Consider the following 10,911-nt stretch of genomic DNA (forward strand, 5'->3'; position numbering starts at 1 on the left):
TGGCGGCGTTAACCTTGAAAGGGTCTATTGACAATGTGTCTCTGGTAACTGCACGGCAAGGGAAGAAATTACCATACGGCCATACGATCTCTGCTCCAGCACGATCATCATCCAGGATATCCCCATGGCTTGTTTCTCCAGACAGAAGGTCTCATTCCTCTCCTGTTCAAAAGTTGACTTCCGCCTTTCGATGGCCTTCAGTCCAGAATATGACAAACTCCGAAGAACTGTCGATGGCTACAAACATTACCGAGAGTAACATGCGCCTCCCCCACCCACCTCTACAGCGTGTAACTTTTCCTCCATTTCCAGATCGCCTAAGCCAACAGCACTCCGCTACTCACGGCAACTAAGCACGAGCTTTCGGCGTACTCCTGAAATATGAAACCCGAACAAAACAAAATCTTATCAGTTATAATGGCTTTGGGCTGTGTAATTTATGAGTTAAAATGATGATGATAGTAATAATTAGGATAATGATGATGATGATAACTGTAATATTTTTAATAACGTTGATAATGACAATGAAAATTTAAAACTGATTAGATAAATCTAAGTGTTTCAACTGCTGTTGGTAGCGATATCATTGTCATTCATTCACAGTAACAAGCACAAAGGAAAATTGTAATGGACAGCCTCTATCAGTTTTGTTTTTAAACTTTGTTGTAAGTTTTCCATCCTACATCAGGGGCGCAAATGTAATAATTTGACCTTGGAGATTCATGATTCCAGCTTATTTTAGCCCAATAGTTTCTGATTCATTCACGATTTTTTATCTCCAAACCTTAAACACGATAATTCATGCTTCCTTCTGATTGATCTCCTATGATTCGTGATTCATGCTTCCACTCCCCCACTGAACGTTACAGCGAGGCAACAGTCGCAAGAGAAGTAATAACGACTCGCATTTTTGCTATCATCAATGAGTTTTTAGAAGCCCCTCCCCCCACTCTGAAAGCTCTAAAATTCATCACAACGCTAAGGGCTTATTGGAGTTGTTCGTTCGTCACGCAGTCATCCAGATCGTTTGTTGCGTGATGTTGGTTGCCTTGGGTCCTTGAGGGTTTGAGTGCCTGGCAACATGGACAACGCTGACTTAGAAAGGCTCTCCATTTCTCCAGGAAAACTATCGCCGAAATTCCATCCTAACACGACTGAATACTCGGTTACTCTTGGAAGTGATGTTAGTCAGATCAAAGTCGATCCACTGACAAGTGATTCCGGGGCATCGTACTCTATTTCGGTGAGGATAACTGTTCGCGCCAAATTAAATATTACTGTTGTGCATGAAAGCTCAACACATGTAGGCATCTTGCAATTTGATTTTTGTATTTACAGGGAAGTGGTGGTGGAAAGACGGTCTCTCTCAAAGAAGGAGAAGTCACTCCCGTTAAAGTAGAAGTAACTGCAGAAGATGGAAGCACAATAAAAAATTATTTCATTCACGTTACGCGGTTGTCTGCAAGTGATGCGTCCCTCTCCGAACTCAAACTTTCCATTGGTCTTCTTTCTCCAAATTTTGCTTCCAACATTACAAGTTACTCTACTTTTGTTCCGTTTTCTTGCTCTTCTGTTGAAATAACTCCCGCCGTAGCTGATAAGAAAACTGCAGTCAAAGTTAATGGAAGTGAATCGAAAGAACCAACAGCTTTGAGATATGGCGACACAGTTGTTGAAGTTGAGGTAACCTCACCGGACACCACCAATAAACGAACGTATTTGTTGGTGGTCTCAAGATTGAAGCTCCCAAGACCGATTGAATTTTCAGACGAGAAGCAACAACTGAGGTTTCAATGTCCCGTTTGTCTAGGAATTCTCTATCGTCCAAAGTCCATCAAAGATAGTGACCCCAAGCATGTCTTCTGTAAGTGCTGCATCGATGAATTAACGCGAACCTCAAAGGTGGACCCGTTGGACGGTTCCCCTCTGGCTGATATATGGCGTACTGACGAATATGAACTAGACAAGGAGTTATCTTCCCAACAGGTGTTCTGTGTCTACAAGCACTGGGGTTGTGGTGTAGAAGTTAAGCTTTGTGATCTGGGGTCTCATGTTCTGCAGTGTGATTTTAGACCTGCTGCAGTGGAGAAAGGTGGACAGCTAGTCCCAACTAAGGATTTAGAAGAAAAGTCAAAGGTATTTTTTTTCTTAGCAGTAGATGTTTACCAAGGCAGTAATGAGCTGCAGACATAAGTCTTTGTTGCTCTTGTTGTTGATTTATGCCAAATTATCCATCTTTAGTTGGCGTTCAGTGCAAAATGTTAAATTAGGAGTTCATTTCGTCTACTGCAAATTCCACCTGTAATCGTAACCATTACAATTTCCTAAAATGTGACTGGCGTAATAGCTGCTTAATTTTTCACTAATTATTCAGTAGAGTTGTAATCAAACAATGTAATCAGATAGTTGACTATAATCAAACACCTGTCATCAGACAGTTAAAAATGCCAATCATACTAAGTCCACTTAGCTAAATCCACCAATCACAGAATTGATCTCAATAACCATAGCAAAAACCACTTACCCTGCAAAACTGAGGAACTTTGAAAGTGGAGGAATTTTTTACCCAGGACAATGTCTCCACAAGTAATATTTTTTAAAATAGAAGAAATTTTTTTCCGAAATTGCAATGGTTATGATTAATTGGTAACAGGACTTTGTGTTATCCAATTCAGTCTGTAATCATGCAAGTGATTGACAAATCATATGGGGGCTGGCTTTCACTAGTGATGGAGACAGAGTCAGAGGATTAACTAACTCATGAAAATCAAAAATAATTTTTTAAGAAGGGTTACATCATAAGCTTGATGGAGCTGTAGACAGAAAAATCAGAACATTTGAATTTTCTTTAAATTCTGCAATTGACTTGAATGTTTATGATCTAGTAATAGTTAAGTACTCACAATATTATTGCAGTTAAGAATGTTACATTCAAGAAAAACAGATAAAGAACAAATTCTGAATGAGAGAGAGAGAGAAAAAAAAAGAGAGAAGATTAAAGAAAAAGTATGAAATCAAAATTTTTCAAAGACCACTGAAATTCCTCACCATTTCTTGTATATTTAGGAGGCTTCTAAAGGTTGCACTGACTGTAACCGACCAGTGCGAAGTTCTGAGCTGGAGGAACACAAGACTTTCATGTGTACCAGTAAACATACCAACACCGGTGTAAGGCACAAGTCTGAAGTAAGAGCATGGGAGAAAAGGCTACATGTGGAAACAAATGAAAAATCTGCTGATAAGTTGGCTAAGACTGCTGAAGAGCAAATCAAAGAATGCTTCAAAGTTTTACCACAGCATGGTGAGTACATTTTGTCAAAGCAAGTTATCTCATCTGCAAAACTTGTAACAATGCCTGCATTCTAAAATTTGGACAAAGTGTACACGCATTAATAGCAAACAGTTGCAGTGTAACCTCTAGAACTAATTGAAAATGCAAATTAAAGTGGTCCTAATGGTTCTGTGACTTTTCAGATGTTTAATGTGCTTTTGGCAGCAATCAAGTGTACTATTTGTCAAACACTGTACATGTTAATTTGGATATATCAACAAAGTTGAAATGGTAAATTGGCCACTGTAATGATTACAAAAGCTGACGTTTTGAGCGTTAGCCCTTCGTCGTTCGCTCCAACAAAGGGCTAACGCTTGAAACGTCAGCTTTTGCAATCGTTACGGTGGCCAATTTACCATTTCAACTTTGTTGATATATCCAAATTATTTCATTACCCCCACCGACACAGCCCCAAACAGTTTCTTTAGAAACTATCAGCCTTTATTCACTGTACATGTTATGTTGAACTTCATGTTAAAACCTTAGTTGATTCCAAGTTGTATACTTAGCATTCAACAGTCAAACTTCACCTGAAACACCTTAGGCTGTACAAGCTACTTTAGCAGTGGGAAATCCTGAAACTTAAAGAAAATCCTGACAGAGTTATTTTTGAATGATTATTTCATCTTATAGTGATGGTGTTGCAAACATCATCATTGTTAACATGTTCATTGGATTCTTGAGATGTGACCAGTAAAGATAGAATCAATATTTTGGTATAAGCATTTCATTTTTGGGTATTCTAAGAAGCTTGTGTTAAATTAAACAGTGAATCTGAATTTGAATCACTTGTTACCATTCTTTTTTCAACTTTTTGCAAAGTATGAGTATAATATCCAGGGCAAACATATACTAGGTGTACATGTATGTATTCAACTTACATTTTCCTACACACAGTCACAATGACTATTAAACCACTGAAAAAAAAGTGGTTTTTCCACAATTGTTGAGCTTCTTTGTTACAGTGCAATTACTACTTTGGACTCTTACAGTGACTAAAACCTCCCCTCAATGGTATCAGTTACTTATGCTCTAGGGTGGTGGCCAGTGTGAAAAGGCACATACATTTACACTTCAACATTGGATTTATGGTACAATTTGCAGGAAATGCGGGTCATTATGATGGAGAAATTTCTCCATTGAGGTATCTTGAGAGGGCAGCAGAGTGGCTTGCAACAGCCATCAAGTTATCACCTAAAAAGGCAGATCTTCATTTTCAATTGGGGCAGGTATTAGAGGAGCAACATTATGTGCAGGATGTGTATGGTATCAAACCTGAAGTAAGTCAATGCCTCTGTTACAACTTGATGTGGTTCATTGCCTTATTTATAAGATTAGGACTTGGCAGGGGTGCTTTGTAGTTCTACCAGGTGGTTGATATTGGCTTTGGCAGCCACAGTATTATATTTTTTTCAAGAGCATGAAGCAAATTTATCTTTTTGTTGCTGTTGTATCCAGGGGTTACTATTAAACTTACCAGTATCTTCTAATCTTTTGTTTAATTACAAATAGGCTACAAGGTAATCTCTCCTTTTACAAAAACTTTTGAGCCAAGATTTCTCCTTCAAGGTGTTTATCAGATACCGAGTTCTTTGACCAAATTTTAATAGCTCAAGCTACTTACATGTATGCTATCTAATGAACCCCCCTGTGCTTCAAGTCACTATCAATAATTTATTAACATCCTCTGATAATCAATTGCCTGTAAAAAAATATCATCACTGCTAATGGTTAGTGTAGTTTACTGTAACTGTACATAATACATTTAGTTACCAAATTACCAATGAGCTGCTTGTCTATTTCAAGAAATCATCTGATGATGAGGAGATGGATTTCAATATGATATCCAAGGAGAGCTCAAAAGAGGATGATATTCAAGCCATCTGTGAGTTGCGCGGAGCAGGACGGAATGCTCCCCTGGCCCTTCAGTTGAAAGCTATCGATGAAGAGTATCACTACTTGCTGGATCAAGGACAGTCTGACAGAGCAGACTATGTTCAGAAGCTGTATGTATGGAAATCAAAACAGGCTACGCAGGTGAGGGAATCTTGAGCTAGGGCTAAGAGTCAGATTTCTGTTAATAGTAGGAAAATTCCATACCTACTGAGTTGAATTTCTTATCCATCTCCTGAATTATCGTACGGCAGTTTGTCAAGAACTGGTACTGAAACTGAAGTGCATTTTCACTAGTACTTTTCTTTTTCCGGCAAATATTCCTACCTTTTTAAAAGTTGGTGAATTAAATTTCTGCTACTTCAAATGAAAAATAGTTACCGTAAATCCTCTAATAAGCCACCCCCCTCTAACAAGCCACCCCCTCTGACAAGCCACCCCCCTCTAACAAGCCCCCTTTTTAGAGGAAGAAATTTATGAAGCCCCCCCCCCCCCACTCTATCCATGCTTCAGACTACACTTTCTTTGTTTTGCAATGCGATAAGAATCACTCCCAACAAGTTGCACAGAAAAGGTATTTGTCGATTATTCAAATATGAACATTTATTGTGGTAAATTTATGTGGGATCCTGTCTACAGAATAAAACGGCTCAGCTGGCAAGCAATGAGGAAGAACCCCTCGGCAAAGCCTACCTAAAATACTTAGATGCCCTGGTCAATGGAGCTGATAATCACTTGTACAACTTGCATGTTGGCAGAATGCTTCTGCTTCAAAGCAAACCAGAAGAAGCTGTATCTCGTCTTCAAGTGGCTGTTGGACTAAAGCCCACCAGTCTTGAGGCAAGGTCAGTGTAGTGTGTGGTTTGTTTAGTGTTTTATTGCCATCATTTTGATTCTTGTGCCCTTTCCTTGGCAGATTTTACCTTGGCTTGGCTTTGGGCCAACAAAAAGATGGACCAGGCAAAAGAAAAGAGGAAGCTGTAAAATATCTGTCTGAAGGGATTGAGCATCTGCTGAACCAAATGACCGTCGATGCAAATGACCCAAGCAAGGAAAATAAAAAATGGCAACAGATAACTCTATCGTCCAACAACTTGTCAAGACCTGATAATGTACAGTGGCTTCAGGGATGTAGTGTCCTCAGCAACGTGTGCAAACAAATGACAACACCACCTTCAGGTGTTATGTCCAGAGTAAACGCCCTTCATACCGCTGCCATGCTTGCCTCTCACGTTTTGACGCACCTTGTAGCCAGAGGGGACACTTATCATCAGGTTGAGTGGGTATTATATGAGACTCATTTCACTCTCCTCCAAATGAAACTGGATGATGCTAAGAGTAAAGGGAATCAAAAGAATGGCGAAATTTCTTCTTTTTGCGAGAATTTGTCTGCTCTACTCAACTGCTCGGTCATTCCGCCCGGAAAACAAATTCTTGAACTGAAAGAAAAGGTGAGAACGCTAAAGAGTCCTCTTTTAACACTCTGTTTGATCAAAACTTTCCAGTTGTTGCTTTAGTGTATGCACCTGCAAATTAATGTACAATGGACAGGTGTCTCTGTTGATTGCCATCTCCAGTATCGTAAGGCTGCGTAATTTTAATGTACTGAAATATGAATCTTTTTTTTTTATTTTCAGACCTGCCAGCAAGCTGTGCTACTTCAGTCATGTAACAGCTGTGCCCTGTACCGCTTGGGTGATGCCCAGCTAAGCCTCTATGACAATGATGACCCTACTTCTGCTAATGCTAAGCAGACTCTCGAGGAGGCTGAGCTGAGTTATCGAGCAAGCATTGAGCTTGAGGGTTCCCCTTCTTTTGGTGGAGAGATGCCAGCAAAGATCACTGATCAACGGTGGTTCAAAGAACAGAAAGCGAAGAAAGAGGCAGAAAAGAAAGCAGCAGCGGCAGGGGGAACTCCTCAGAAGACAGCTTCATCACCAGCAGGTAAAGCGGCATCCCCTGCTGGGCGTGGTGGCAACCAAGCGGGAAGAGGTTCATCAACACCAAGTTAGTGACTTAAGTTTTTAATTACTGTAGCGTTTGTAAGATTTTTGTTTTCTTTAATTTAAGAAGTTCTGCCAGCCACTCTTAGTTGCTTTTATCCTTGGAGCGGTTGTTAATCCACAAAAATTGTATCCACTCAGCTATTCATTTTCATAAGCAAATGAAGCTCCTTATTTAGGGGACGTCCTAAGATCAAATACTTGGAGACTTCGAACGTCTGATTCAGTACCTTTAGGAGGAATAGCTCGAGGATCACTCTACAATACAGGGAAAATACCTTTTAGAGGATGGAAATGACCAATAGCACGCAAACCCAATGGTTCTGTATGAATTGCAGTAATTCGCAACAGACACTATCATACGACTTTTTCAACTGCCTAAAGATTCTCCCTTGCCCATATATATACATGTATACGTGCCCCTCTTCTTAAAAGCAGTGTACTACTCAAGGAGGCCCCCCAGATGTCCACTTTTATTTGAACTTGCTGAAACACAATGCTTTCATTTTTTTTTTCTTACCTTCTACACTGTACTTACCAGCACGCGGTAAACCTGCTGTTGGAGGAAGAGGCAGCTCACCTTCCACTCGAGGTGGAGCTGCTGCAGCAAAAGCATCATCTGGTGTAGCTCGCGGCAAGACGTCTCCGACAAAACCTTCTGGTACAGCAGGGAGGGGTGGTGGCACAGCTGGGAGGAGTGCTGCCAGAGGAGGGAGCAATATAACTACCAACAAACCATCAGGTATTTTAAGTTGCACTGCGACTCACTCTCTAAGACTTCTCGAACCCTTTTTCAGTCGTTTTGAATTTAAGGATTGTATTTGAGACTGGTCTCGAGCTTTCTATCCTGGGTTGGGGTATCGAATTTTAGCCGCTTTCAACTGCTCTTAAGCCCTGCGATGTGAACATTTAACTTGGTACACATAATTGTAGAATTCTCGGCTTCGCAAGGTTTCACAGTTTTTAAGCCATCACTTCATGTACAGCTGTACCTATGTTTGGCTCATTAGTTTCATTAAGCTGTCAATGTCTTTGCTCCCAGCTCATAAATCAGGGGCATGCTCACCAACGAAGCAACCAGCCTCGTCCAAACATTCAACACAAACAAAGCCAGTCGCACAGAGCCCAGTAACACCATCCACGCCGGCCAAACCTGCCACGCCAAACCTTACCACTGAACAGAAGCCCAGCGGACCTCCCAACAAACCTTCCTACAACGCTCGTTTGGGATTGGCTCGAGTGCTAATGCGTAAGGGAGGTGATAGCATCAGTGAAGCTCATACCCTGTATGAAGAAGTCATCTCAATGGCACCGTCAGTTCACGATGCTTACATTGAGTTAGCAGACTCTTTGATCAAGACCGACCCTATGAAGGCTGTTGATACCTACAGCGTGTACCCTTTTAAAGAGCCGCTGACGTTCGATGATGCATACATCTACGGTGAGATGGTTCGTTTGTTGATGAAGAATGAGAAATACGATGATCCTAGACTGGGTCCAAGTATGATCTCGCTTGGTAAAATAATGGGTCTCACTGTCTTGGAAAAGTACGTTGAAGCTCTAGACAAGACTTTCAAGTATAGTAAACTGCTTAAGGAGGTGTATGCTGGAGTTCATGGTAAAAGCGTCGATGATTCGGATTTGCAGCAGTTTTTCAAGTTTAAATGTTGGGTTTGAGAATGCAAGTGCCACACTAAAATGCTTGTCGGCCTATTATGAACAAAAAAAGCTGTGGTGAGGAAGGAGTTTTCTGACAGTTTTACAGTTACGTTTCGTGAATTGAGGATGTAGGAAACGTATGTGAAGACTGGCCATCTGGTTTATAAACTCTTTCTCCTTAATCGTAAAACTGGAGCTCGCTGACTCACTCGATGGCTTAAATGTATTTTCCCTCGATCGACTTGGAACTGAACAGCGGTTATAGTCAAGAGATACAGCAGTTTCTCGATTGCAAGTTTTTAACGTGTGTAAGTATGCCACTGGTTTGTAGTCATCTTATTTGAAAAAAAAAAACGCGTCTTAAAAGAAACTGAACTTTTTGTTAGTTGATATTTATTTTCTAGCATTTATTTATTCACGGACAGTATCTCAAAGCATTGACAAATGTAACCATCGACATGTTACCATCGACATGTTACCCGTTTTGATAGAGCATTGTCTTTTAATGAGAAAAAGTGCTAACGTACTTTATATGTTTATGATAATGAAATAAAAATTATAGGGTTTTGCCTTTCGTACTTACTCGTGCACTTTTAGTACCGAAAAACTAATATACCATTTTGCCACTGTTTTCCTTATAAAGAAAGAACCAAACTAATGGCAAACAAAATTTAGCCCCATACTGATAGCTGGCAACCGTATTGCATAATGTTTAAATGTATTGTCGCATGAAAATTATCCTTTTCTTTTGAAAATATCGTGAAATGCAGCATAAAATCAGAAACACCTGTTTCACTTTTAATGTTGATCGAAGGGGGTCTCTGCGGTTTATCCTTATGCTCATCGATTACCAAAGGCACGTTTGTCTTCATACAGTCACATGCTGTACTTGGCTTTTCCAATGAAATGGTTCGAAATTCTTGTACACGTAATTTGAATTGGAAAATGTACGTTTGCGATAGCAAAGGCCTTACTTTTGACTTGTTAATATAACGAATCTTCTCAGTTGAATCCGTTCTGATTCAAGGTGACAAATGCACCATAGTGGCCAAGAACTGAACAGTGAAACCGAGTACATTGACTTTCTTTCTTATTTACAAATCTGCAGAAGAGAAATCGTGTTTTACACGTTTGTGAACACTTGAAGGAAACCTTACAAAATAACTCGTTCAATAGACAAATTACTTTGAAGACTTTGTTTTTTTGCTGTGCTGGAATTTCCGTAGAATCGTTTTTATCTTTTTCTTGCTTTTGCCTTTGCCCCCTTGTTCGTCTTCGTGTTCGTCTCCAGTTTTTTCTTGGTGTTCAATTTCGTTTCGGTCACTGCCCTCGCCAGGGTGACTTGCTTCACTGGTGAAGGAGAGCTGACTTCCTCGCCGTGACACAAGCTCAGAAGATCTTGATCTGTCTTCGCTGCTGATCGAGTCTGCTGTAATTACATTTCATACTTCAGATACTTAACTAACAAAAGAAATAAGTCCTTAGCTCTCACTAATTTATGGTACCCTGTTATTGTGTTCTGTACTTCACATTCCTCATAGTTTCCTGCTTTTTGTGTAAATCTTCAAGAGTGTACGAATTTACGTTTTTGATAAGGTCGTTGCTTACCACTGACGAGATATTGCAAAAACTCTTCGTCTAACTTTAACTCAAGGACTATCTTCTCAGGTAGACCGATTAAAATGATGATACATAACTTACCCGATCCAATAAATGTTTTGCCATAGTGGTCGTCATCAGTGTCTTGTTTCTGGAGCTCTTCAGAAAGATTCAGTGGGGATAACTCCTGTGTTAAAGTTAACCAAAAAAATGTAAAGGATTGATGAAGAAAAGTGATGGAAAGTCTGTTTTTGTCATCACAGAAGTTTCCAGTGTGACATCGTATCTAAAAATCCTGAGATGATGTCATCAAAATGCTGTGTAACGTCCTCATTTTCATCGGCTAGAGATGCGCCTTTTGTTTTGTTTTGTTTTTTGTTTCCTTTGTTCTCTACAAAACATAATTTCAGATTAAATTTATTCAGC

General features: G+C 40.0%; 2 protein-coding genes across 4 annotated transcripts in view; one reads left to right on the forward strand and one right to left on the reverse strand.

Moving 5' to 3' along the window:
- Positions 1-10,911, forward strand: part of LOC111347386 (uncharacterized) — a 23,119-nt gene continuing 12,208 nt past the window's right edge. Inside the window, exons 1-10 of one of the 2 annotated variants that reach the window (XR_016002390.1) lie at positions 1-1,243; positions 1,339-2,136; positions 3,067-3,301; positions 4,436-4,611; positions 5,138-5,368; positions 5,864-6,069; positions 6,141-6,675; positions 6,862-7,231; positions 7,769-7,969; positions 8,270-9,194. Coding sequence is in view for 1 of the 2 variants with exons in the window: in XM_022954640.2 (XP_022810375.2) it covers positions 1,082-1,243; positions 1,339-2,136; positions 3,067-3,301; positions 4,436-4,611; positions 5,138-5,368; positions 5,864-6,069; positions 6,141-6,675; positions 6,862-7,231; positions 7,769-7,969; positions 8,270-8,904 (3,549 nt within the window). In the remaining variant the exon portion in view is untranslated. Of the gene's footprint in view, positions 1,244-1,338; positions 2,137-3,066; positions 3,302-4,435; positions 4,612-5,137; positions 5,369-5,863; positions 6,070-6,140; positions 6,676-6,861; positions 7,232-7,768; positions 7,970-8,269; positions 9,465-10,911 lie in introns of those variants that run through there. The other variant, XM_022954640.2, reaches the window with a different exon arrangement.
- The window catches only part of LOC111347370 (uncharacterized), a 19,568-nt gene continuing 17,903 nt past the window's right edge, over positions 9,247-10,911 (reverse strand). The window contains exons 20-21 of one of the 2 annotated variants that reach the window (XM_022954631.2): positions 10,588-10,672; positions 9,247-10,312 (exon numbers count right to left, since the gene is read on the reverse strand). In XM_022954631.2, coding sequence (XP_022810366.2) covers positions 10,068-10,312; positions 10,588-10,672 — 330 coding nt within the window. In that variant the 3' untranslated portion in view covers positions 9,247-10,067. Of the gene's footprint in view, positions 10,316-10,587; positions 10,673-10,911 lie in introns of both variants that reach the window. The other variant, XM_022954624.2, reaches the window with a different exon arrangement.

This window comes from Stylophora pistillata, chromosome 6 (genome assembly GCF_964205215.1).
Source record: "Stylophora pistillata chromosome 6, jaStyPist1.2, whole genome shotgun sequence".
Classification (NCBI taxonomy): domain Eukaryota; kingdom Metazoa; phylum Cnidaria; class Anthozoa; order Scleractinia; family Pocilloporidae; genus Stylophora; species Stylophora pistillata.